A 27,254-nucleotide genomic window follows, 5' to 3' on the forward strand; every position below is an offset into this window, starting at 1 on the left:
TCTTTCTTAATAGCTCTTCCTCTTGACCAATAATGTTCATCAGGAAGTTTTCACTGTCATTGGTTCTAGGATTTCCTCTTATTATCCTGTTGCTTTAAAGTTTATCTATAAGCAAGAAATGTATAAAACCCTGTATCTCAGTAGTAGGCTATAAGAGACGAGGGTATGGCAAGGTAAAAATGGAGATTCTTATGCTATGCTTCTCCCACTCCTAGAATTAAAGTAGCATTGCCTTTTTACCCTGTCTGCAGATTTCCTTAACACCAACAAAAAGAGTTAATTTTAAACTAAGAAATGTATGATTGGCAATTGCCAAGGAGCTTTTGGTACACAAACATCTTCAGAATATTTATGACCCTGCCAGATTTGAGATTGGACTGTGTCCTATTTGAGAAAGATATTTAGTAACAGGTTCTGATATTTGTTCAAGATAATACCTGACCATTTGGAAGTGGGAATCTATCAGCTAGTTGCAAAAACAAAAGCTACTTCCAAATGTAAAGATGACACTTGGAGTCCTATGGTTGCATTTACAAAAGGGAATGGAAGCATTTAAAGTCCTACAACAAAGGCATGAAGGAGCAACAAGAAAGGCAAATCACTGAGACTGAAAAATAGAAGATAAAGGAAAAGACAAGGGGAAAGAAATCGTGAAGCATTCACCAGTAGGAAAAAAAAAAAGAAACTAAGGAGGAGGACTTAGGGGAGGAGGAGGAAAGAGGATAAACCAATTGGAGTGAAAAGCAAGATAAGCCAAGGGGGAGAGAGCCTGTTTAGAATAAGTGGGTCTTAGATGGAGAAAGAACTGCCACTTGCTGAATAAGCATAGTTTAATCTCAAAGAAAAAGCTCAATTGCTATCCTGGGAAGTGTAGAAATAAAAGGCAACTCTATTGTCTTTCATCCATGGCTGTACGTACGTGAGTACAAACAGTTCCTTACTACACAAAGCTTTTACCTATAAGCAGATTGTTGTAGCTTTGAAATTATTGTTTTTTTAGAAGACTGCAGATTATTATTTTTTATCCAGAGGGTCTCAGGAGTATATCTCCAGTAACCATATGAGTTATATATCTAAAACAACACACAAATGTATTTGCCAATATAGCAAGACGAATTATTCAATTTGGAGTGACTGTCTTGGGTGGCTATATTGCTGTAGAGATAATGGATGGATCAAATGGGCCTAGATGTCTCCTGCCAACATCATCATAATCTGTGTTCCTTCCTGATATATGCTAAACCTAGTCCAATTCTAAGCATTAAGCCACATCCATCTAATGCTAAATGACAGGCAAACTAGCCAGCTGTTGCTTTTTGATTAGTCAGCATTTGGGTGGTATCTCAGGCAACTTTGCAAGGATGGGCCAGTCATTATGTACTAGGTAAAGAATTTTTTTTTTAATGGCTGGTTTTTTGCTTCTTTCCACTTGTTGTATTTTTTAATTTAATTTCAGAATTTTACGCTATACCTTATCCAGATAGTAGGTAATGATTATGAGGGTTGTTATTTTAATTTACATTTGTACACTTCCAGTTTAGGTTTTCCCATTGTATATAGGTATATAATCTTTGTAATATTTAAATAAAATAGAAGGTTTCATTTTGTTTCACTTACATTAGGACGGATTTTGTGCTTTGTAGTAATGAAATTTGATATTTAATCCTGTGAAAACTGAGCACATAAAATACAACTGAGTAACAGCATGGATGAAAACAATAACTTGCTATTAAATTGTCTTCAGATCATAATGGTATCTATCCCAGAATACTATGAAGGCAAGAATGTCCTCCTCACTGGTGCTACTGGCTTCATGGGAAAAGTTCTTCTAGAAAAGCTACTACGATCCTGTCCAAAGATAAAGGCAGTGTATGTTTTGGTGAGACATAAAGCAGGGAAGACATCTCAAGAAAGAGTAGAAGAAATGATCAACTGCAAGGTATGATTTCAGAGGACGTGTTTTGTTTGATAAAAATATTTCTAGGATTTTTTAAGTATGTTTGACTAACAGTGAGAGAATATGTATGTTGGAGTAATGTTTTACTACATGACCAGATAGTAGTCTGATTATCGCTAAAGTAAACCTACAGAAGTAGCAACAAACCTCTGGTTTGGTTTAATTAGAGGCCATTTTGCTCTCTTGCCAAAAAAAATGTTGGCATACTTGAATATGAAACACTACTTTTTAATTTACTGGTATCAGACCACAAATAAATTCTGGTGGAGGAGAGGCAACAAAATAATTCACTGTTCTTGCACAAGAACCTTCATAAAGATCTGAAACAAAAGGACATGTAGGAGGTAGAAAGACAGAGGCAGGTCACAAAAGAAGAGTACCTATAGGTACTCAGGAAAGTGTCAGGAAGATAAAGTTCAGAATGGGCTGATCTTACAGTGTGAAGAACAACAAAAGGCTTATTTAGATGTCTTCAGATAAAGGGAAGAATAGTATGCCAGGTGCTCAGTGATCATAGCAAAAACAACATGACAGAGAAAAGGCAGAACTACTCAACTCGTATTTTGACTTACTGCCTAACAAGAGGTTATGTGTTACTACAGACAAAAGTGAAATGCTAGTTGAAGAAGCATGATTTGAACTCGTGAGCTTAATAGAAATAAAGTATGTGGATTCCTACTGACCTTACATGAGATCCGACTTTCAGTAACATTGTATGGTACTGAAGAAACTTGCTGATGGTCTGGCTTGACTATCTGTCCATTTGAGAAGACTGGTGAAATAGCAAATGACTAGTAGAGAATAGATTTGTCTATATTTGGGGAGGGTGATATCAGTGATCTGGAAGGCAACCAGAGAGTGATCTGTTCACGGCAGTGGACCGATGGTAACGTCCTCCACCATCAGATCATGTTGCAACTGCCCTGTGTGTATGTCAGACCATTGATGACTTGGGACAGTTCCACGGTTGCCATGGAGGCCACAAACTCTTGTGCTGCCCCAGATTCAACGTCATCAGGTGGCAAATTGAAATCCCTGAGCACCAATAGTTTTTGCAACTCTATTGCCAGCCCAGCAACAGAATTCAGTAGTGTAGGCAGGGATACTGCTGTGCGCTAGAGAGGGTGGTACCCTAGCAACCATCCCAACTGTTCCCTAGATCTCACCCTCAATCAGAACAACTCACATATGGTTATCCACATAACAGAGCCTCTGAGAGCCCACAACAACTCATGAATGACCACAGCCACACCTCCCCACCCCCCTTCCCTTGGATCTCAGCTGATGCAAAACCTGAACTCAGGCACAGCTCCAAGAGGGGAAACCCCCCTGTGAGCCCAATCAGTTTGCAGTGAGACACACCAGGCCATTGCCCTCATCCTTGGTAAAATCATGAATGAGAGAAGCTTTATTACTCACTGACCTGGTCTTCAGTAGCCGAAGCCCAGGACCACCAAGGATCCGATAGCTAGGCGTCAAGAGTAGAAGTTGAGGTCCAGATACCAGACCACCTTCAAAAAGCTGGCTCAGTATCCCTGAGTGTAGCCTGCCCCTGAGTTCCCAGGATACTTCCATTTGCCCGTTGCCCTCCCTTATTTCACTCCTTTCTCCCAGGCCAAGTACACATAATCACACAACCACTGCCCCCCCCACCCCCAACCCATTGTCCCTAACAACCTAGCCCACCCCACAGGAAGCTCAACCACCCCCCAGCCACACTTGCCCAAGCACTCTGTGACAACCAGGGGGGCAGGCCCCTTCAGAGAAAGAGCAAACTGCCCACCCCCCCAAAATGGGGAAGATGACACACCCTAGAGATGAAGAAAGCCAAGGAAACAACAGCCCTCTGAGTTCCAAGCAAAGCCCCAGTCAGGCAGATCCAGAGGCTTATTCAGGGAGCCAAAAAGCAAGGCCATCAACAGCCCCAAGTTGTAAGCAGGGCTCCCAAGACAACATAGCACCTCCCAGCCCAGTGTTCCTTGCTCTGCCCAACAACCCATAGCTCCCTCCCATAACCAAGCCCTGGGTGACTAGTGCAGGGCCCAAAGCACAGGTGAAATATGCTCATGTCAGCAAAGTCACTGGGAGTTGGATGGCATATAAATTTAATATATTGTTGTTATTAAATACCTGCCAACAATGAGGCTGCTGCATTCTGGACCAGTTGAAGCTTTTGAATTGTCAAAGGCAGCCTTACATAGGGTAGGTTGCAGTACTCCAGGCAATCCATACAAGTAATGAGAAGGGTTGAGTTACCATTGCAAAGTTTTCATGCACTATGTGGTGCTGTAACTGGTTTACAAGCTAAACCTAGGCAAAGGCATCCCTGGCCATTGCTTCCATCTACCTGTCTAGCAGTAGCCGAGAGTCCAGCAGAATCCAAAGCTATAGACTTGCTCTTTCAAGGACAGTGCCACCCTCTCAAGAGACCCTATTGGAGAAACCTGGATGAACAAACAGCAATTTCAGCTAGCTTGGATTCAACTTAAGCCTGATTTGTCTCCAGATCCTTACAGCCACCAGATGTTGCAGCAAGATATTGACATTGCACACTGCTACCCTGGGTTGTTGTGTAGAGTAGCAGGGTAGCAGTATATAACAAGGTGCCATCAGCATATTGATAACTGCACCTGGAATTAGTGAATGTCATGCAATCTACCCTTCTGAAATGCACATTATCAAAACTCATGTCTGGAATGTGAGATGTGTTGCTTAAACCTAAGTAACATGCCTATCCTAGATTGGTGTTGAGAAGTATAATGTTGATCATCCTCATATTAGATGTATGCACACTCTGTTTTTGTCTTGTTTAATGTTTTGTGCTGTTCCTTTTTGATAGCTTTTTGATAGATTGCGAGATGAGCAACCAGAATTTAAAGAGAAAATTGTTCCAGTTGCTAGTGATCTTACAGAAGTAGAAATGGCCCTTAGTGAAGAAGACAAGGAGAATATTCTGAACTATATTAATATTATATTCCATTGTGCTGCTACTGTAAGATTCAATGAAATCCTACGGTGAGTATGTTTTAATTAAAACTAATATAATTTCTAGTATTTTTGTTGTAAACCCTTAATTTTGTAAACTTTTAAAGAGAAGAAATGTATTACTTTTTAAAGCCTTAGTGTCTTGGTTCAGAGTAAGAACAAATATATTAATTGTATTTACTATACAAGTAATCCTCATTTACTGACCGCAACTGGGACCAGGAACTCTGTCACTAAGAGATATGGTCATAAAGTGAAAAATCATGTAACCACACCTGATTTAACGATGGCAGATCATCAGGTCCGGCTGTGTTTGTTAAGCGAATCACTGTGGGTCGTTAAGTGCAATGTCACATGACCACAACTTGCAACTTCCTGCTGGCTTCCCCATTGAGTTTGCTTGTCTTAAGCTGTCTATGAAGGTTGCAAATGGTGATCATGTGACCACATGATGCTATGACCATTGTAAATGCATGCTGGTTGCCAAGCACCCAAATTGTGATCACATGACTGCAGGCACACTGCAACAGCCACAACTTCGAGGACTGGTCATAGTCTCCTTGCTCAGCTCTGTCGTAACTTTGAACGGTCACTGAACAAATTCTCAGTAAGCAAGGACTACCTGTACTTTTTCTAAGACTTAAAAAATTCTTGCTTAATTGATAGTTGAATGATAGATTAGTGATTTGAGATTTAAGTATATCTCCCCCCCAAAAAAAATTCTCTGGGACTTCCGGTGGGGACACGGTGGAGTGAACAGCTGTGCCCGCGGGCTCAGCGGGCAGAATTGACAACGCAGCAGTTTTTTCGGGCTCAGGCAGATTCTTCCTGAAGCCGAGGAGTGTATTTCCAGAAAAAGGAAGACACCTGGAATCACCCCATCTGTCCTCTGGACAGCTGCTTGCAGCCAGAAGATCTCACACAGCATTTGCACTCGACTGGTAAGAGCAGCCGGGAGGCTGGGAAGTCACCATTTCCAAGCCACGCTGTGGCCATAAAGGGACTCTAAGACTGGCCACCCCATTTCTAAATCACCCTATTTATATTTCTTTTAAGTACGTGTACCCTAAGAGAGGCTTTCCATAGCAAGGAGAAGCGGGTTCCCTTGGTGCTTACGTTATTTTGGGGATTAATTTTTTAAAATTTCTTTTTAAGTTTTGGACTTCGTTTTCCATCCAAACATTGAGGATTGAGAGTAAATAATTGTTTCCCTGTTATTACTTCTGTACTAAATTTGAAGATATTAGCATTTTCCTACAGGTTGAATTGGCTGTTTTGAACTTTCAGTTTTCTGCTTCTACTTTCCCTGGGGAACTGTCTGCATATCTCACTTTCACTTATGTAAACACATTTCAGAATTCTTTCATATCTTCAACTTTCCTTGGTTAAGCTCCTAGGGGGCACCATAATCTACTGCTTAAGACATGGAGGATTTTAAACAGACTTTCTCTGACTTCCAACAAGATTTTAAACAAATTCTTTCTGATTCCTACCAAGTTTTTATGCAAGGCATTCAGGACATTGTGGAAAGTATGAGGTCTAAATTGTGTCATCTGGTTGGGGATGTCATGGATGAAACTGAGGAATTTAACAGCAACAGAAATGTCTCTTCTAAGAGTGAGATTGGGACTTCTTTGAAATGCTGGATGAAGATCAGATAGTCAAGTTGAAGAAATTAACAGGGGAGATCAAGTTGCAAGCCATAAGTCAAATTGATCTTCTGATGGAATGCCATGGAAAAGGGGTTATTATGTATGGAAGGTCTCCTGAAGAGAAGTCAGAGTTTTTGAGGGGGGCAGTTGGGCTGGTCAATTTTTTTTAAGAAAAAAGCTCTGTGCGCATTGTGGGGATATGTAAATGCTCTGGTTTATTTTGAAGTGGGATAAGGGTTAAATAATATTTATCTGGATTATTTTTAAGGCTTGGCTGATTTCATTTAGTGATTTGGATTAAGATTAATAAGGTATAATAAAAAATATTTGGTTTTAGGTTTAATGTGATTAAGATTTTTAAAATTGTTGTATTAAGTATAAAAGGTAAAGGTAAAGGTTTCCCTTGACGTAAAGTCCAGTCGAGTCCGACTCTAGGGGGCGGTGCTCATCTCCGTTTCTAAGCCTTGGAGCCGGCGTTGTCCATAGGACACTTCCGGGTCATGTGGCCAGCATGACGACACAGAACGCCGTTACCTTCCCGCCGAAGCGGTACCTATTGATCTACTCACATTTGCATGTTTTCGAACTGCTAGGTGAGCAGGAGCTGGGATTAACAACGGGAGCTCACCCCGCCGCGCGGTTTCGAACCGCCGACCTTCCGATCGACAGCTCAGCGGTTTAACCCGCAGCGCCACCGCGTCCCATTAAGTATTAAGTATAATGGCAGACAATTTATATGTTTTTTAGTTTGATTTTTGTTATAGTAGACAGGAATGTATAGAATAGTAGTAGGAAGGAAATAAATGTTATTTTTGGAGGTAAAGTTGATTTGTGTGTGTGTGTATGTATATGTATATGACTGATAAATTTGATAAATAAATATTCTTTTAATATAAGGGGAGGGACCAACTGTATTTAGTGATTTTTATAATGTGCCAATGGAATGATTTATAGAAATAATGTGATTTTGGTTTAATATAGCGTAAGGGATTGATTATGGAAAATTGTTGTATATCCTTGCTGTTAAAAGTCGGAAGTCACCTCTTTTTGTAACTTTGAAAAATTTCTCTTGTGTTTCTATATTTTTTAGTTTTTTCTTTTTTCTTTGTAGTTTTTTTTTCTGTAGCTTTTATCTTAGCTTAAACTTAATAAAATTCTTACAAAAAATTCTCTGTTGCTTTATATGCTTTACTTTCATACTAGGCATTTTGGGGGGGCAGTTGTTAATGGCATAACAGAGGACTTTAGCTCTTACGCTTTTTTTTCTTCAACAGGGATGCTGTTCAGCTCAATGTAATTGCAACACAACAGCTTCTCCTCTTGGCCCAGAAAATGAAGAATCTAGATGTGTTTGTCCATGTCTCAACAGCATTTGCATACTGCAATCGAAAACACATTGAGGAAGTTGTTTATCCACCTCCTGTTGATCCTAAGAAATTAATAGATTCCTTAGAGTATGTGCTATTTAATATTTTTCCTATCAAGTTGCTTTTGATAATGTTGGAAGATTATGATGATGATGATTAAGAGTCGAGGTTTAATTTAAGATTTAATTTGAATTAACTGTGACATATTTTACAACGAACGTGCATATTTAGATATAAGGGGTTAGATCTTCTAAGCACTTTTGATCCAGCAGATCATTTCTGCAGCTGCAAAGGCAAAAGATAATGTTTATAGATTTCCCCTTTCAAACCCTGTACCTCTCTGAAAGTCTGCTCCAGTACACTGAAACAGTGTAGAAGCTGCTACTGGAAATTGTAGAGGGAGAGGAAAATTGGCAAGAATCACACCATTCTTTCCTGCTGTCTAGAGATGCTAGAGTGAAACTCTGGATCCAACCAAATCTTGTTTTTCTTGTTTTAGGTTAGAGTTTTTGCCATCAGATTGGTAAATTGCACTATAATTGTTAATACATTCTTTCCTGAGGTGGTATGATTGTTGAGTTGGAATGAACGAGCTGTGTGCTTTTAAATTTGGAAAGTCTTAATGAAATTAAGCTTTTCAGTTGTTCCTTTTTGTCTGGCCTTTCACCTAGCCCCATTTGCTATTCTCTAAGACTGAACTTCAGACATAGCTTCAGTGTTTGTGGCTTTTTTTGTGGCTTATTGAAATCAATGGAAGTAAGTTAATATGACTACATTTTCAGGATAGTTTCAGTGGATTTGAAGAATACCTAAGGCTGCAACTCTGTGTAAGAGTTCATTGGGAACTTTGAGTAGAAGTATTAGAATTGCACTCTTCAATACATATCCAGTCCACTATCAGTGATTAAAAAGAATAGAATAAGGAATTATGTTTTCCTTCCATGAAATTATCATTAACAGCTGTGACCATTTAACTTTTATGGTACTAATTTTAATCATATTAAAATGAAACTAAAAACCAGTGCCTCCAAAATGACAACCCTTAAGCTTAAAACAGCTTGATTAATCCTCTCACAGTAAAATAAGTCCTTTCAAATTAGTTTTTCTAGTGTGGAGGATAAAGAGGTGTGTTTAACTGCACTTAGTTGCAAGTGGACCTGGTGTTAGATTTTTAGCAAAACAAAAAAAAAAGTGCTTTTACCTCTGAAGTGCTTTAACTCTGAAATTAAAAAGCTAGCTTAAGTTGGTAGAAAATGTGTTCCTTGTCAATAATGTCTCAGAACTTGCTCTTGATATACTGGGTGGAAATAAAGAACTGGAGTGCATTTTAAGCTATGATACTATGATATTTTCAAAAGAGATTTCTAGGTATACAGTCAGAATGCATCTTTTTAGATGTAGATATAATTAAAGTAATGAGATAGTGGACTGGTCTGAAATATTATTATAGAGAAATCAAAACAGGAGGATGAATGTTCATATAGTCCAGCACTGACTGTAGCTGGTATATTTCTTCCTTTGTGCAGTTCACATATTGATACAAATAAAAATTAAATTTTCTGTAATAGATTGCTGTAAGAAGTATCCATTTTTTAAAAAAAATATTAAATGATGTGTTCTAAAACAAAATAAGCATGCATTGATTGCGCCAAAACATAAGTTGTTCAGATAGATGCACTAACCCATCGGAGAAGCTGACATTTAAAAATGTTAATAACATTGTTATAAGGTACAATAGTATGCATGTTGGACACTTGAAAGTGGTGATACTATATAAGTTAATATATTTTATTTCTTAGATGGATGGATGACAGTCTAGTAAATGATATTACACCAAAACTAATCGGAGATAGACCCAATACCTACACATATACAAAGGCCTTAGCAGAATACATTGTACAGCAGGAAGGTGCAAAATTAAATATTGCCATTGTAAGGCCATCAATTGTAGGTGCCAGCTGGAAGGAGCCTTTCCCTGTAAGTCAATGTTTATTATTTTTCCTTTATTAGCTATAAATATTTTGTAATTAGTAACTATTGTTGAACCTTGAACTGTCTTTATTATTCTGACCTGGGTAAGAGTTATGTGAAAAGTTGGATATAGAATGGCTGAACTGCCTGTGCTTTCTGCCTTAAAACTCTGGTGTGAAGGAAAATCACGTGACAGTGTAGGCCTTTGCTGATCCAAAAATACAAGTGTATATAGAACACTGCCTTGCAGAATTGGACCGTTGATGCTTTCAGATTAATATTGTCTATGCTGACTGTTGGGACACTTCAGAAATTCACACTTGGGTCTTTTTTCATCTGTACTTGAAGAAGCTGGGGATCAGACTTTGGTATTTCTACATGTAAAGCAAGTATCTGCCTCTAAATTACAGCTCCTCTTTTGTAAATAATTCATGTATCCAGCTGCAAGAGCCTATACTTCTCAGTTATATTCCAGTAACAAAGATTGATTCACATATAATTATTAACAATGTTATATTGTTGAACAGGATATTTCACAAATGCTGGCATTAGATTTTAAGCCACCACTGTACTGCAGTTGTTATTTTGGAGTGCCTTGTTAAAACAGCTCTTGAAAGAATTCCTACTTGCCTAATATATATGTGAAAGTAATTACAGCGCCTTCTGCATTCATAGCATATCAGCATTTGACTCATAAGCAGATAGTAATTCAAATCCTTAAATTTTGGTATTTGCTTATTTTATTATAAAGAGAGCTAAGCAGAATCTCTCTTTGATCTAGACATATTTTTGCTCATAGAGTTGAAATAATTCAAAATTTGACAATTCCTTTAAGATATATAATTCCTGTAATCCATACTTTTAAAATGTCACAAACTATATTAAATTCACAAAGATGAGCATTTTTAGGCCATGGATATGTTGACTTGCAAGGTAAATCAGGATTCTTGATAATCCTGTTATACCATGAACATGTCAGTTCATGAAGCTTGCTTGTTCCTGCTTAGTTCCTTCCATTATAACTAGCTAAACTGGAAATAGTTAAACTGAGTTTTCAAGCTGTGTTAAGGTATGGTTTATATTACCATGAGTTATTGAATAAGACAAATTGACTAGTTTTGTACAACATATTAAGCCAAAAGCAATCTATTTGTGTATTGTTCAAAACAAGTCATGTTAGTTCTTAGGTTGGAAATCATGAAGGAGGGTTGGGAGGAACAGACTAGGATCCCCGTGTGAATGACATGCTAACAGAGACAATTTCTGGTTCAAGTTATTCATGCTAGCTAGAAGAGCCAAGTCAGGGTACAAGCTCATTTATATGATCCTCCAAAATCCCAGTTTACCGTTATGTGTGAACACAGATGAAATCTATGAGGTTTGGGGAGATGGAGGGAGAAAAATATATCCATTGATGGAACAAGTGCAAGTCTCATGTCTAATAAGATCTTTTATCTGTTGGATCAAAAACCGCTCTGTAAACTCACAGCTATGCTAAAGAATCATTATTTTGGTAAGCCATTTGCAAATGGATATGTTGGTACTCATACATATAACTAACATTTGTCATTTCTTATCTACGTATTTCTCCCAAAAAAGCACATTCTTGAGTCATATGGAGTCTTTCAGGTATACATGTAATGATATAAAATTAGATATTCTGACATTTGTTTTGATTTTAAAAATTGGTTTTATAAAAAAACAATTAGTACAAAAATATTTCATTGTTCATTACGATTGTTTCTCAACAGGGATGGATTGATAACTTTAATGGACCTAGTGGCCTTTTTATTGCTGTAAGTAACAGTTAAATGAAGATTTTTCTCTGAAAAACTGAAGTAACTTGAAATGGCTTTCTTAATGTGTACTTTTTTATTTTAAGGCAGGAAAAGGAATTCTTAGAACAATGCGAGCCTCAAATAATGCAGTTGCCGATCTTATTCCCGTAGATGTAGTCATCAATGCAACAATAGCTGCTGCTTGGTATTCAGGAGTTAATAGGTATAACAGGTGACAATGTTTTTATACAGGATAAGCATTGGTTATATAATATTAAATTATAAGCTTACATTTTCAAAACTGTTGATGTGATTTGTGTTTCTTGTTACACCCATTAGGATCCTTAAAATTACATGGATCTAGGCTTTGATAACAAGTGCAATTCTGCACAGATCTTCTGAATCAGTTACCATAACCCACTGTCCTTAGCCTGAAATTTACAACAGATTTCTGAGGTATATAGCTACAGTGCAAGATCAGGGAGTGTACTGTATTTCATTGTTTTGAACATAAGTGGTTTTTCAGACATGCCTGATTTTTTGACAGCACTCTTTCTTTGAAGGTATTTCTGAACCTTTATTTATGTATTTATAAGATGTGTGAGCTGTCCCAGTCTGTTACAGCTCCTGGGCAGCTTACAGAATACAGTAATAAAGACACAGTGAGAAACACAGAATTATATCATCAAAAGAGACAGTCTGGAGGAAAAAACCCCCAGCAACCATCTAAAAGATCTGTAAGTTATATGGTGAATATGGTGAACAGAACTTAAAATGCCAAGAAGCAGCAGGTAATGCCAAATGCTGGTGACTGAAGCTCCTAACTGAAGTTCAGTATTAGGAAGCAATTTTTCAGATCATGCTATGTGTTAGCTTGTTTCAGAGCACCTTTCGGTTGTTTAATTTAGCAAGACATGGTCCTGCCATATCCAGCAACACTATTATCTGTGTGTTGTCCCAGATTTAAGGATGGTATTCCATTCTAGACCCTGACTATCTAAAATCAGATTTGCATGTTTTGGTGACAGCAGTGTTTTGAACAGAACAATCTGATTTCAGAGGAGCCTTGACTTTAGTTCTGGCCAAGAGAAGGAAGAAAGGGCAGACTGTTCTGTTTGTTTTGTGCACCCCAGCCAAGTTCTTTTTTAACCCCCCCTCCCAATTTTCTTTCATTGAAATGAAGGGAAGATATTTAAGTAAGTAATGTCAATCCTGTAAAACTGGCATAAATTTGCAGCAAGTTTGAGAATATGCCAGCAAGCCAGGTGAGAGTGTGGAGCTGCAGCCTCCTGATAAGCCTTGACAGACACATGTCCTTTCTATGGTGTTTTTCTCTTGCTCCTCTCAAGAGATGCTACACTTCCATATTTCTATTCTGCCTTTACTTGAGGATCCTAATTCCATTGGATTATTTTGTAAATATAATGTTAACCAATTGTTTGGCTGCTGCTTTATATTACTGATGCTCTGCTTTTTACTGTTAATTATATTGTTGTTATAATTATTCAGCCAGTTTTCTGCTGTTTACTCCTCTTGTTTTTGACTGTGCCTAAATTGTTTCATACTAAGGGGAATGATACAGAAAAAAAATATTTTATAGAATATATTTTATATTTTTTTTTCAGGCCAAGAAACATTATGGTATACAACTGTACAACGGGTGGCACTAATCCCTTTCATTGGGGTGAAGTTGGTAGGCCTCTTTTTTTCCTCTCATAATTAGCTCATTCTAAAAATAGCTTATATAGAAAGCCATGTACCAAGTTAGTTTGAACTACTTTTAAAAATAGCAATGATTCTCTTTAATTCTGCTGTATTTTCCCTGCTTTCTGGACACAAGTAACATCTGAAGGGGTTTTTTGTTTTTGCTCTTTCTGTGACTAATGACCCAATTCTAAGATCATCTTGAAAAATGTATACAACTGACTCAAAGAGGTGGAGTATTTTGCTACATGTATTTTAAACTATACTCAATTGAACAGAACACTGGAGAACTGAGAAAGTTTAGTGTTTGATCAGTGTTACACCATTGTGTGCTGAATCAAGTAGCTGCACGTTTAGTACGAAATACAAGGTTACACAAGCTTTATTCACCTGTGTATGTACTGCAGTTTCACAGGTGCAGAAAAAGATAGCCTTAAGAAACTATAAAACTAAGCAAATTTGCATATTGTATAGAAGTCACAGAATTTCATTTTTCTGATAGAAATGCACTGATACTGAATTCTAACATTTTTTGGAACAGTGTCCACATATCTGTGGCTTTACTTAGCATTTGAATTATGGTGTATGGCTGTATAGCATTTCTGATTAGGACAGATTACAAAACAAGAATACTATGTAAGGTATAAGAAGTATGCTTTTGAGCCTGCATAGTATTTGCTGATGTCACATTTCAGGCAGCTGAGGAGAAGTCAAGTTTTACTTATAGCTTATATGCTGCCAGTGTAATATGCTGAAATTTGTACTATCATTGACATCTAATCCCATCACCCAATATTTGAGATTTAGCCTAATGTTTTAGTTTCTAAACTTTTCTAACTCCATGAGGTATTGATTTCTAGAATTTCCCAGAAGTCATTTGAAACTTAAGAAACTGTCTATTCTAGGCATTAGTCTATAAGACGATAAGGTATCGTCTTCCATCTACAGTTCTTTGAATAGATTTTGTGGGTGGAGAAAGGAAAGCTTGTATTTTTTCAATTGATTTATTTCTATAGGGAAATAATTGGCTGACTTTACTAATTAAGATTAAGGTAGGAGAAAGTATCAATTCAGATCCTTAGGGCAAGAATCTAACATATATTTTATGTAGTGGGTTTGTTAACTTTAACTTGAATGTGTTATAAAGTATATCTTAATTTTGAAATACTGCTTTAATGCAACATGCCTGGGTCTTGTATGATTATGTAAATTACAGGAAGTTAAGCCTATGAAACTCTGTTCTTATTTATTCACACAGATTTAATAATTAAGTAAGAAAGAGAAAAGGGGGGGAAAGTTAAAAAGTGATGCTTAGGTGTACAAATAAGTCCTGTAAGAAAGATTTGTAATTTGACAGTTTAATTGAATAAAATGCTTTAACTCTGTTAGTAAAATATGTGTAGGAGATATGTGGTTTAATTCATTGGGAATAGTACTATCTGTTGTGATGTCCATGGAAGTCCAGTACATTTACATGGTTATTATCAAAGCTGTTACACAACTTTTCTTTCTTAGAATACCATGTAATATCCACTTTCAAGAGGAATCCTCTCGAACAGGCCTTCAGACGGCCCAATGTAAATCTAACCTCCAATCACCTTTTATATCACTACTGGATTGCTGTAAGCCATAAGGCCCCAGCATTCCTGTATGATATCTACCTCAGGATTACAGGAAGAAACCCAAGGTAATGGTGACTAGCTCTGCTTTGTGTTCCTCTGGCTTTTTACAACCCATGCTTACACAATTAACACTTTTTTTTTCTTTTTTGTAATTATGGTTGAATGGAATGTTAAATCCATAGAAGTGTTCAAATCCAAGTCTGCTGTTTTCTGGCAACAGTGAAAATGGTGTAGTATGGAGTAGTTAACCCATTAAGATGTCTACAGATGATTGGATTTATTCTTTGAACAAGAGCTATTCAGAACATTTTGACCCTTATTTTTCCTACAGAATGTTACCTAAATTTGATATTCAAGAGGAATCCTTTAGAACAAGCAATCAGGCGTCCCAATGTTAAAATCCAGTCCAACCCCTTTATTCATCATTATTGGACTACAGTCGGTCACATACTTCCTGCGTTCTTATTCGATGTTGTTCTCAGGTTGACAGGTCAGAAACCGTGGTAAGAAAGAAAGGGCTAATTTTTTGCTAAAAGTGGTGGAAGCTTGGTAGCAGTTGAGATCAATGGCATGAGCTTTTTCTCTTAGATTTACTAATTGAAGAACCAACAATAACAGTAAAAGACCTGGATATTTTTGGGCCTTAGTGACTGATTGAAATTTGCTTTATTGGAGTGATCAGTCCAAGTCAGGCAGTTACTAAGCTCTTCAAATCATCCTACTCTAGCACTCTTATTGAAAATTATAAGCTAAAATGAATGGGGAAGGGAAGGGGATAGAAGAGACGCTAAAACTATGGTACACCTGATTTTTTTTTAATGGATGATGTAGGTAATTTAGAACATACTTTATATCACCATCATTTGGCTTATAATTCTTTTGGCTTAGGAATTTAAGTCGGCAAAATGTATACTTTTACTGCTCAGAACTGCATATTTTTTCTCTATCTTAACATTTAAAATGGCAACATTTTCAAGCTTTCTTTTGCAGAATTGCTGTTCAAACTGCACAGCCTCCACCCCCAAAAGTCTGAAGGAACAGAAGATATGTTAAGTTGTATTATTTCAGTAGTTTAGTATTTGGAGAGGAGAAGGAAGCTATATATCTATATCTGTAAATATAAATACACATAAACACACCCATACAAAGTCAAAGATTGTGTGTGTGTTTGTGAGAGAGAAAGAGAGAGAAAATGAATATGTATTTGACTTTGGGAACTCTCTTCATTTCTCTTACAGCATTTACATACTGTTCTAAGGGTTAGGAAATCTGTAAAATAGGTTTTAGTAGGTGACATCACCTGGATGACTTTGTTTTGGCTTGGAAGCTAAGCAGGGATTAGACCTGATTACTTCTTCAATAGGAGACCACCAGGAAATGGCAGGAGCTGTAGGAGATCGGAAAAAAAAAACTCCCAAAAGAAGGACCTGACAGACTACTTCCATACTGTTAACACGAAAAATACATGGATGTATCCATGTTAAATTGAAGTCATTTAAATTCTTGACTCTAATCACAGGGGAGGTGGGTTTGGGTTTAAAATAAAAATAATTTGTTTCCCACCAGCGAAGCTTGTGTTTCCTAAACATGCTTGCATACTAACTGGTAACTATATTTGTTAAAACATACCAGCTTAGACTAATAATTTATCCCACAAACCCCACAGACTATGCCTGCTACAAGAAAATTAGATTCCTATTTAATGATGAACGCATGCACTTATAAAATGCTACAGCTCTGGTCTTGTTTACACTGAGATCCTATCGAACAAAGTAGAAGTGGTTCCTTGTAAAACTTAAGTAGGATCCATCTTTCAGAATGTCTTCTAATCTAGAATTAGTTTTTAATGAGCTGAAATGTAATGGTTTTCTATGAGATAAAAGTTTTTATTATTTGAAAACTTGGCACACTTTGGAACTAGGAACCATTAAATCAGAAAACCAGGTCACCATCTCTCCAGGAGATTATGATCATATAGCACCTTTGGTGGCCAAATGTTAGTCGTCATATCTGTATCAAGCTTACTTTAGACATGGGTACATTTATTTTAGGAGGAGCAAGAAAACAGTTTGAAGTAATCTATTTCCTGCTGAAATTGTTCAATAAAACGATCTAATGATCTTACAGGTGAGGTAGAATATGTATGCTCAAGATAGTTTACAACCTCCAGCTGTAATTCAAACTTTAATATCAAAGTATGTTTCAAATAGGCCCATAACAGAAAAAACACTTCCTTTGAGATTGTGTCCTAATGTATAAATTAGAGATCAAGTAGGAGACAATTTCTACTTCTATTATATATGAAAGATGCTGAATTAGTTTATTTTAACTGAATTAGTTTATCTTACTTTATCCGAGTAAAATAAAAGACCAGGTGAACATCATGAATATATATTTTAGTTGCCTATAAAATGTGATCAAAGCAGTCTATGGTACTCCCAGTGTTGCTTAATTATAATTCTCAGTATCCCAGACAGCCAGGTCAGTATGAGGATGTTTGGAATTTTAGCTCAACAACATCTGCTAGAGGTTGTTGCCTGCCTGTCATTGTTAAGAAAGCAAAAAATCCGTATGACCACAATAACTTAGTAATTCCCCAGTCCTGTTTGGGGAAGTTGTCTTTGTGACTTCTGATTAAATTTAGTTCAAGTGCTTGCTTAATTGCTCTCTCTCTCTCTCTCTCTCTCTCTCTCTCACACACACACACACACACACACACACACACACACACACAGACAGCATGTGTAATTTTGTCAAGCATTGGGATACACAATGGTACATTTTCATTTCTTTGCCTGCAAAGAAATCCAGTGGAGCTTTTTATGATGAAAAGTGAGGCTAGATTATTGTTTAGCCTAGCAGTGGTTTATCCTGGCAGCTTTCAGGCTGTTCGTTAGTTTAACTATTTGAGATTATTATTGTCGACAAGTTGTGTATTATATAGATGAGACACTGGTTTTGCATGTCTCAATATGAAAGCTTTGTTTCTTTTTTTTAAATCTGGGCACAGAAATGTAGGGCATAGAAAAATCAAAGGCCAGATCCACAGTTGCATTAAACATGTGATGCAATTTGTCTGCAGTATCAAATAACTTTATATTGTAATGCTATCTAATCGTGGAAAGGAAGGGATTGTAAAAAAGAAATATAACCCACTTAATTCATCTTGTTCAGTGTTGATTGTAAACAAAACAAATATTTATTTATAAGCTACACTTTAACAAAAGGCCTCCAGATAGCAAATAGCATTAGAAAAAGTTATTTTCTTTATATAATTTATGTCCTACCCTTTAGCCAAACATAGTATAGAGCAGTTAATAATAACAGTATGGGAAACAATGTAACACAATTAAAAAATGAAAACAAGTTAAAAATAGAATATAATACAGCAGTAAAAATATGAAAAAAAATCCTCGAAAAAACCACTTCTTTAATGTATTGAGGACAACAGAGGGCTCATGTCTCACCTTTGGCAGGGAGTTTTAAAGGTTGGGAGCAATCACAGAGAATATTTCCTGTTATTCTCCCAACAATTCTGCAGGATCAAAATAAAAGTAATTCCCAATTATTTTAAATCCTAAGCTGCTCAAACAGGAAAAGTATTTTGTTTCAAATAACCTGATCCCAAATCATACAGGGTTTGTAAGTCATAACCAACACTTTGAAATAGCTCCAAGAATAACATGTTATAACTAGTTCCAGTCTGTAGCCTTGGTGCAGTAACCTGTATCAACTGAGATTTCAAAATGTGGCCACACTTGGAACAAATTGCAGATGACCTAACAACCAGGAAACACGCTGAGACAAAGAACTAATGCTTTATTGCTAGTACATAACAGGAATCCTAACAAACTGAAGAAGCGTGGGAAAAACCCAGACATATAAAACCCAAAGGTTAAGGCGGTCCCGATCTGTGTCTCTTTGAATGGCTGCCCAATTCCTCAGTGCTACGCATGCGCTTGACAGTCTGGATGGGAGCCCCCTGCTCGCCATCCTTACTCATGACATCAATAGTCTTAATGGGGTGGAACTAAGGTAGTACATATTACGTGTGTTAAATACGATATGACATTATGACATGTCATTGTGAAAACCTTGCTTTTTTAGTTTGCAAACTTTAATCTTTGTGAAGGAACACCAGCGGATTCTAGAGTTCTTTGTGAGACTAGCAGAACTCAATATATTCAGTCATGCTGGATTTTTTTTCTGATTAAGAAATTTGGTTCTTTAATAAAGGTGTTTCATTTTGGGGATGTAAAATGTTGAATATATTCTATTCTACAGTGACTTTCAGTTTTTGCAGGATTGTGAATAGGTTTGACAGGTCTTGATGTTTTCTGTGTTGACTAATTGTATTATGTAATTCATCAGTTTGACAAAAGTAATACAGTATAACAACTCAGATACTAATAATTCCAAAAGTAATCTGTAACGTGGGGAGCATTCATGCAAATGTATAGTGGTTCATAAGCAGATAAGCTCTGTGAGGAGTATTTCTTGAAGAAAGGCTGTTTGTGAGTGTTTTCAGTTCATGAAAATTGTAATACTTAAGCATACACAATGGTACCTACAAAATGTTCTAAAGGTAGGAAATCATTTTCCTATTAGAATATTTTTTTAGAGAATAGAAATATTAATTTTAAGGGCTTTACATGAGTAAACGATGAACAGAAATGCCCTTTTGGCTTAAGTCACTTGTGGTATTGCCTGGCAATTATGACTTAACAACTTTAATGTGATCATTTATTGACATAAAACGTAAATGCAGATGAATGTGTTTTACCTAAAATTTCACTAGCTTTTGTATAAAAGATATAACTAAATAGGGTACATCTGATGCAGTTTACAAATAAGATGGGAAAAGAAGAAATAAAAAATATGGTTATCTGTTTACATAATTTGTGTGGATTGATTATGTGCCATCAAATTGATGTTGACCTTCAGCAATCACATGCATAGATTTTCTCTGACAATCTGTCCCTAACCTAGTCCTTAAGGTCTTCCACCTGGAGTGATAATATTTAGAAAATAGAAGTTCTTTAATAAATCAACTATACAAGAAACTATATAGAATATCAAAAACTAAAATCACAACAATCCATGAGTAGACAATAAAATGAAACCAAACTAAACTCTAAAAATAAATTGTGACAGTGTTGAGAGAGGGGTCTTGATCAGAGTTAAAAAGTGAAATGCTCTCCAGGAATATGCTGTCATGTATATCTGAGGAGTACAGCCTGAGATCCCAGGGCAGCCTTATTTTGAGAAACAATCCAGAATGCCTCTTAGTGCCCTTTTGATAAACTCAGTTATATTTGTCTAATGAATTTTATATCATTAAGAACTCTTGTTTATAGTAAGTCCTGTTGAACTAGATGTTGTGCTTATAAGTGTTTGAGAAGAAGAGCTCTCAGTTCTTCGTAACTTGGATGAGATGTGCAATTTCTCTTAATACAGCTCAGAAGCTGTTAAGATCCATTGAGAAAAAAAATCTTAAAATTAGAAAACTATGATATACAGTTTCACTATTCTGAATTATCTTTTCAGAGGCTTGTTATTCATATTTGAGATGTATGTCTTCCTTTTAATAAATGCACTTCAAATTTTATTATTATTTTCAGTAGAATTGTGTTTGGCTATCCTCAATATAAACAAGTGACCATAATTGAATAAAAGAAACATGTCTTCCTAAAAGCAACCTTTTTTTTTTTTTTTTGATGCTGACTTTTCTCTTCTTCCTTCACCATTCTATCTTCCTGGTGACCAGTGCCTTCTATTATAAGGTTCAGTCTTGAAATGAGTAAGGATCAAAATAGCTGTCAAATACGGTTCTAGGGTTTGTATTGCCGGTTTTAGCGGCAACAACAACAAAATGCAGCGGAATTCATTCAGAGTTTACTGAATTCAAATTTTAATTAAATTTAATTAAAATACTAGTATTTTAAAGCTATTTTTCAAGTTGATCCTACTAATAGAATGCACTGTATTCAGATGAAATACTGTTGCCTGACTTAGGCAATAAGCATGAATAGAATATTTCTGCATATTAAGTAGTAAACATCTGAACCAGCATGATGCAAAGCATCATTTATAACCAGTATTCAAAAGAAAATAGTTTTACAATGAAGTATTTCTTCCATGTCCTTTTTAATTTCTAAAGGAGTATTTGTGAATTATAGTAGGCGACTAGTTTATAGAGGAATTGGCCTTTGAAGCATGCACCAAAAATGCATTTGCTTTCAAAATATTTTCTTACACAGACAAGGGCTTTGCTTTAATCAAACCAAAATATTGTAGATAAATGTTTCTCACCTTCTGCCCCATCCACCCAAGGAACACACACACACACACACACACACATTAGGGTTGTGCAGAGCTTCATATTCAAAAGGTGAAAGGTGATTTGGAATGTAGTGTGATCCTAGGAGAAGCCACTGGTTTAAAGGAGCTGCAATAAATGCTAAGTGTTCCTATCAGATCTGCACAGCCCTGATTCATACACAGATTCTGTTGTTCATAATACTATCTAAGAATAGGGCCTCAGCCTTTTCACAAAATTTTACTTAACATGCTATGCAGAAATACTCTATTTTTGAAAATTCTGCTTCAATTTTTGATGTAATGGGCAAACCAAAGGATCCTGTGAAGGAACCTTCCTTCTGGGAGTTGAGTCATATTTAAGGTGTGAGTGTGATGTTCTTTAATAACATCTTTCCCTGGGCTGTAGGATGATGAAAACAATAACACGTCTTCACAAAGCTATGCTGTTACTAGAGTACTTTACAAGTAATTCTTGGGACTGGAACACAGACAATGTCAATATGCTTATGAGCCAGCTGAGTCCTGAAGACAAAAAGGCAAGTTAAGTTTGTGTTGCTTTGCTTGCTGACAATATAATGCATAAGACGTTTCACAGAAGGAACAAAACATAAGAAACTAATGAAAAGATAACGCTGTAGCATGATCCCCTTCCATAGTGCCTAGCTTTGTTCTACTTTAGTTTTTCTGAAACAACAATAAAATGCCAGATGTGTACAATAAGCTCATTTTCATAGTAAGTGCAACTAAGTACAGATAGGTCTTTGTATATGCTGCATTGGAATCCCAGCTAAATTTCATTATGGTTAGATAAAGTTGTACTACATAGAGTAGTATACTCTCCATAGATCAAAAAAAGGTTGGATTTAAAAATAAACCCATACATGTTAAAGTGTTAACATTAAGATGACCTGATACAAAAGTGATTTATTTACTTAAGAATGATATTTGGATCGTATAAAAACCTATTTTTTTGTTTGGGGGGGATTGCAATAACTGCATATACCCATCTGGCATTTTATTGTATCAGTACATGCTGATAATGTTTTTTGTAACTGTATTCATTAAGAAGAGTGAGAAACGACTTTGGAGTTATTGGGCTTACATACAAGAACTCCACATAATTACTAAGGCTATGGTCCCTGTTACATAGTTAAATAATTCCATTGAACTCTGAATAAACATTTATAGGAATTAATTGTTAACCTCTCAAATGCGTGATAGAACCAGTATTCACACAAGAGACTTTTTATTGTGTTGTTTTAAAGGGCTGGGTGGAAAATACTATTTGATCTCTCCCTTTTTTTTTTCTTCTGAGCAAAGGTTGTTTGGATGTCCTCCAAAATGAGGACATTTTGGCATTCTCAAAATGAGTCCCAGGTTTGTAGCTGGTTTAGTTTGAAAACAGGAAGCATGTCCAATTTGTTTCAGTTATGAGGAAGCTGTTCTTCTAGGACAGCCTTTCCCAACTTTTTGACTCTGGAGGAACCCTTGAAATATTTCTCAGGCCTCAGGGAACCCCTGCACATTCAGGCTCAAAGATAGGCCCGAAGTTACAAAATTATTCTATTTGTTTCATGGGTAGGCCTGTATATATGCATTAACAGTGTTTTTAAACTAAAAATAAAGAATGAAACTTACCTCTTTAATGTGAAGTTGCCCAAATTTGAAATATTTTTTTAAATAAATCATGATCTCCCAGGGAACCCCTAGTGACCTCTCACAGAACCCTAGGTTTCCATGGAACCCTGGTTGAGGAAACCTGTTCTAGGATGTTTAGCAATCAAAAATTGTATATCATCAAGATACATACAAGTGTTTTGCATCCCATCAATCTTTACTCCAGAAGAAGAAACATATCAAGCAAAACTAATGTGCTACAGATAAGTGTTCCAAATTCAGATGCATTTTACATTTATTTTAGGTAAAGAATGTTTATATTTCAAGGGGCTGTCTGTTGTCCATACATGATGCCAATGAAAATGTCATTAGAGTTGGATCTTGATATCATATATTTATTAGGAGCTGTTTTTAGCTTGGAACAAAACAGCCCAACTCAAAGCATTCTGTCAAAACATTCTGAATTGGCTGTTTTCCAGTGGAATGAAGCTTGAAAAGTTTCAAGTTTTCCAACTATAGGAAACAATAGAATATTGGAATGAACTCCTTGGTCTCTTGTTTATTACAAAGGGCCTCCATAGTAGGTGGCCTGGCAATCTACCATGTTTTCATAATAGCATACTATGCAGCTTTTTTTTCCTTTTTTTTCCATTTGGGATATATATATATATTTATATATTTATATATTTTTATATTTTTATATATATATATATATATATATATATATATATATATATATATATATTTATTTATTAAAAAAAACCCAGAGGATCCTGAGTTGATTTGTAAATGGCTGTTGTTTTGAATAACTCCAAGAGTATTCTAAGATGCATGATGCTGTTTTTTATCTAAGTTTTATCTGAGTTACAGATTGAGTTTCTAAAGCTGAATGAAATATAACAAAAAGTTTTATAACATTCTTTAGCAGTCAGTGTTCTGTTAGTTCATAGGTGTTCCACTACACAATAGTAACAATGAGCTCAAAACTGGTAATTTAAAAAATATTTTTAATTTTGAAATAAGGTGATTTTAAAATCTTGATGGCTTTAGTGTATTCTCTTGAAAATTTGCAAAGTAGGGGAGATTCTTAAGATAGGTTAGTTTCCACTAGAACTTGCCTACTTAAAAGACAGTTGGTATCAACATGCTTCTTATGTAATTTTGTTTGTGATTATTAGAAGGGATCCAAGAGTCTGAATTCATTTCTGAAGTCAATATTATGGATCATTTGTGCAAGTTAAATTAGTCCTTGGGGTGGTGGGTGGGTTGTGTTTTGTTTGTTTGTTTTTACTAAGAAACAAAGTTCCACCCATTATACTCTTGATTTGAGTTGAAAGCTATATTTCATTTGTAATATACCTTGCTTGTTTAATTTTTACATCAGGCATTTAATTTTGATGTTCGGCAGTTACATTGGGCAGAATATATGGAAAATTACTGCATGGGAACAAAGAAGTATGTACTGAATGAAGAAATGTCTGGCCTCCCAGCAGCTCGGAAACACTTAAATAAGTATGTGGATTTGACTTCTTCATTCTGTAAATTAATATATATTTATGTTGACCATTCTGAACATAAAATGTTGATGTAATTTTCCTGTGAGTGTGAAAAATGCATGAAGGCAGGCCACTGTAACTCTTCTATTAGTTAATACTTCAGCACTTATTTGTTGCAAATATTCAGATCCTCAATTGATATTCCTATTATAATCATTTCAAACAATGCTAAACATGATGTGGAAAAATAATTTAGGTGAGTTGCACCAAGACTCCAACATTTGTTGCCTTTCTCTTTTGCCCAAAGACTACAAATGGGAGTCTTGATGACTTCTTAAGTTGTTGGGGAGAAGCTGGAAAGTAAAGATGTAATTTATATCATTCTTTCAAATGTAGGGTATTTTGTAATTCTTAGTGTGTGCCCTCTATGGGAAAAGGTTATATTCTTGCAAGTGTAGAGCACATGAATTGCATGAGTCTTTACATATGATGGGAGAATTCTATGATACGAAAGGAAATCTCTACTGCAAAACAATGTAGTTTACTGATGTGCAGATTTTATAGAACTAGACTGTTGTGATGTCAATAACAAAATCCATTTTTTATACAGTACTGTAAAGAATTTCCTTTCTGATGAAATAGAAATGACACAAAGTATGTTCTGTTTCATCTTAAAGCTGTTATATTCTTATTTGCCAGTTTTGTTATGGTTTCCACATCTGTTTTTTTCTTTGTCTTGTTTTGATTCATCTCTAGGCTAAGGAACATACGGTATGGCTTCAATACAGTACTTGTAATCCTTATCTGGCGAATTTTCATTGCAAGATCCCAAATGGCAAGAAACATCTGGTATTTTGTTGTTAGCCTATGTTACAAGTTCCTGTCTTACTTCAGAGCATCCAGCACTATGAGATACTAGAGATGACATTTCTAGCATTAGGACATCTATGCATTTGGTGGTCTAATGGCACAAAGCCGTATAATATACCTACTCACCTTGTCTTTTGTAAAAACATGAAATATTAGATCTGGATTGTGAAATACAGTTCATGTGATGCTTAATTGTGTATTTCTGTGAAGATTATATGGCTGATCTGGATCAATCATTAGGCAAATATGTAGGTAAAATATCCAAGCAGATTTAATATCTTTGTATGAGGAAAATGTTAGGCCATTGACCAGTGTAACTGCAGTTCTGGAATGCATTCAATTAAAATCTGCCTTAACATAGTAAACTTAATTTTTATTGCAAATAAGTGCATTTAGATAAGGTAAACAAATTATTCTCTTAGGTGGCAATTTATTTGAGACTTTTAATCACAGTCGACTTCTCTGGTGAATCTTTTGAGAGATATGTCCTTGTAAATTATTTAAACTGGGCACTCTGTTAATCTTTCCTTCCAGGGACTCTTAACTGTACAAAAATTACTAAAAGAAATTGAATTTTTTTTCTGGTGGTCTGTTGTTACAAGTGCACCTACAGATCCAGATTAATCCATAGGAAATGGGTTAACTGTCCACCATTGAGAACTACACACAAGCATTAGAATATCTACTTGAACACTGTTTCGCTCAGCTATTTCTTAAGTCCACCACCCAACTAAAAAGGCAGAATTCTTTTAAGAAGAAAACTGCTATTAATACACAGTATTTTATCCCCAAGCTTTCTAAATTGTGACTAAAAAACAGGGTGTAAAAAGAAAACGAAGAAAGAAGTGAATTTGTCCCTTAAGGTGCAGACAAGAGAAACTGTCATTGCAGATCAGGAACTTGAAATTTGAATAGGAAAGAACATTTGTTCTGTGTAGTACCCATATAATTTAGAAGTGAATTACCAAATGTTTCTTTTACAGCTGTGGAGTCAGTATATTTATGCTGAATAAGTTCAATAGTTTCAGTAAAAATAGTTGAAACAAAAATGTAGAGAATGGGAACTGTTGAATAATTCCTATGGGGGCAAGTACCTTTTTCTATATGTTTAAATTGGTTTAGTAGAGAACATGCATTTGCAACTGTCCCCAATAAAATCTAGATTTGAATTATACTATATTTAAAACATGCTTTTTAAATCTCAGTGGCATACAATTCTGTGCTAACTTTGATGCTTTTATTTGCTATAATTACATTTCTAGTGTAGTATGGGATAATCTGATCAACTTCTACTATATCTTTATTATTATGCTTAAGTAAATTGTGAATGAATCATACAAGTATTATGCACAAGACATATGTGTCCTACACTTACTATTCCACATTCAAAGCCTATTATGCCACTGTTGAATTCTTCCATATAATTGTGCTTCTACTTTTAAAAAGAAAGCTTCCTTGTTAAAATTTAAATATTTTTCTCATAGTTAAATATGTTTTTTTAAAACAAAACATAAATGTGCATATAATACAGGGATACAAAATGTTGCATGGTCAAGGACCACACCCTTAAAGAGTGTGTGAGACTGCTGTTGCAATGGTGGAATACAATAAATTGTGAACTTTTATGATGTAACATTTTACCATTTATTTGCAACATCCTTCCTATATCTGTCAGTCACAGTTCTCCCTAAGTTCTTCCTCGCTGGATCTGACCATTTATATATCAGTTGGGCACATTGGAATAGATGTCTGGAACTTAACGTGCAAGGGTGTGTGTGTACGTGCGTGTGGGTACATGTGTAATAAATGTTGATGAGGCAACTGAATGGGTTAGGGTTGGGGTTAGAGTTAGAGGGTTAGGGTTAGGGTTACTTAGGTAGTCATTCTTTTCTGTGTATCTTGTTTTATGGAATA

The 27,254-nt window shown here is 35.8% G+C and overlaps 1 protein-coding gene across 5 annotated transcripts in view; it reads left to right on the forward strand.

Moving 5' to 3' along the window:
* The window catches only part of FAR1 (fatty acyl-CoA reductase 1), a 45,056-nt gene extending 18,083 nt beyond the window's left edge, over positions 1 to 26,973 (forward strand). For 2 of the 5 annotated variants that reach the window (XM_063289505.1, XM_063289501.1), the window contains exons 2-12: positions 1,745 to 1,939; positions 4,797 to 4,972; positions 7,869 to 8,048; positions 9,761 to 9,938; positions 11,684 to 11,728; positions 11,815 to 11,942; positions 13,336 to 13,403; positions 14,930 to 15,101; positions 21,764 to 21,893; positions 24,359 to 24,486; positions 25,227 to 26,973. In XM_063289505.1, the coding sequence (XP_063145575.1) occupies positions 1,751 to 1,939; positions 4,797 to 4,972; positions 7,869 to 8,048; positions 9,761 to 9,938; positions 11,684 to 11,728; positions 11,815 to 11,942; positions 13,336 to 13,403; positions 14,930 to 15,101; positions 21,764 to 21,893; positions 24,359 to 24,486; positions 25,227 to 25,389 (1,557 nt within the window). In that variant the 5' untranslated portion in view covers positions 1,745 to 1,750 and the 3' untranslated portion in view covers positions 25,390 to 26,973. Of the gene's footprint in view, positions 1 to 1,744; positions 1,940 to 4,796; positions 4,973 to 7,868; positions 8,049 to 9,760; positions 9,939 to 11,683; positions 11,729 to 11,814; positions 11,943 to 13,335; positions 13,404 to 14,929; positions 15,102 to 15,367; positions 15,540 to 21,763; positions 21,894 to 24,358; positions 24,487 to 25,226 lie in introns of all 5 variants that reach the window. The other 3 variants (XM_063289502.1, XM_063289504.1, XM_063289503.1) reach the window with 3 other exon arrangements.
* Positions 26,974 to 27,254: the final 281 nt, after the last annotated feature.

This window comes from Candoia aspera, chromosome 1 (assembly GCF_035149785.1).
Source record: "Candoia aspera isolate rCanAsp1 chromosome 1, rCanAsp1.hap2, whole genome shotgun sequence".
NCBI classification, from domain to species: domain Eukaryota; kingdom Metazoa; phylum Chordata; class Lepidosauria; order Squamata; family Boidae; genus Candoia; species Candoia aspera.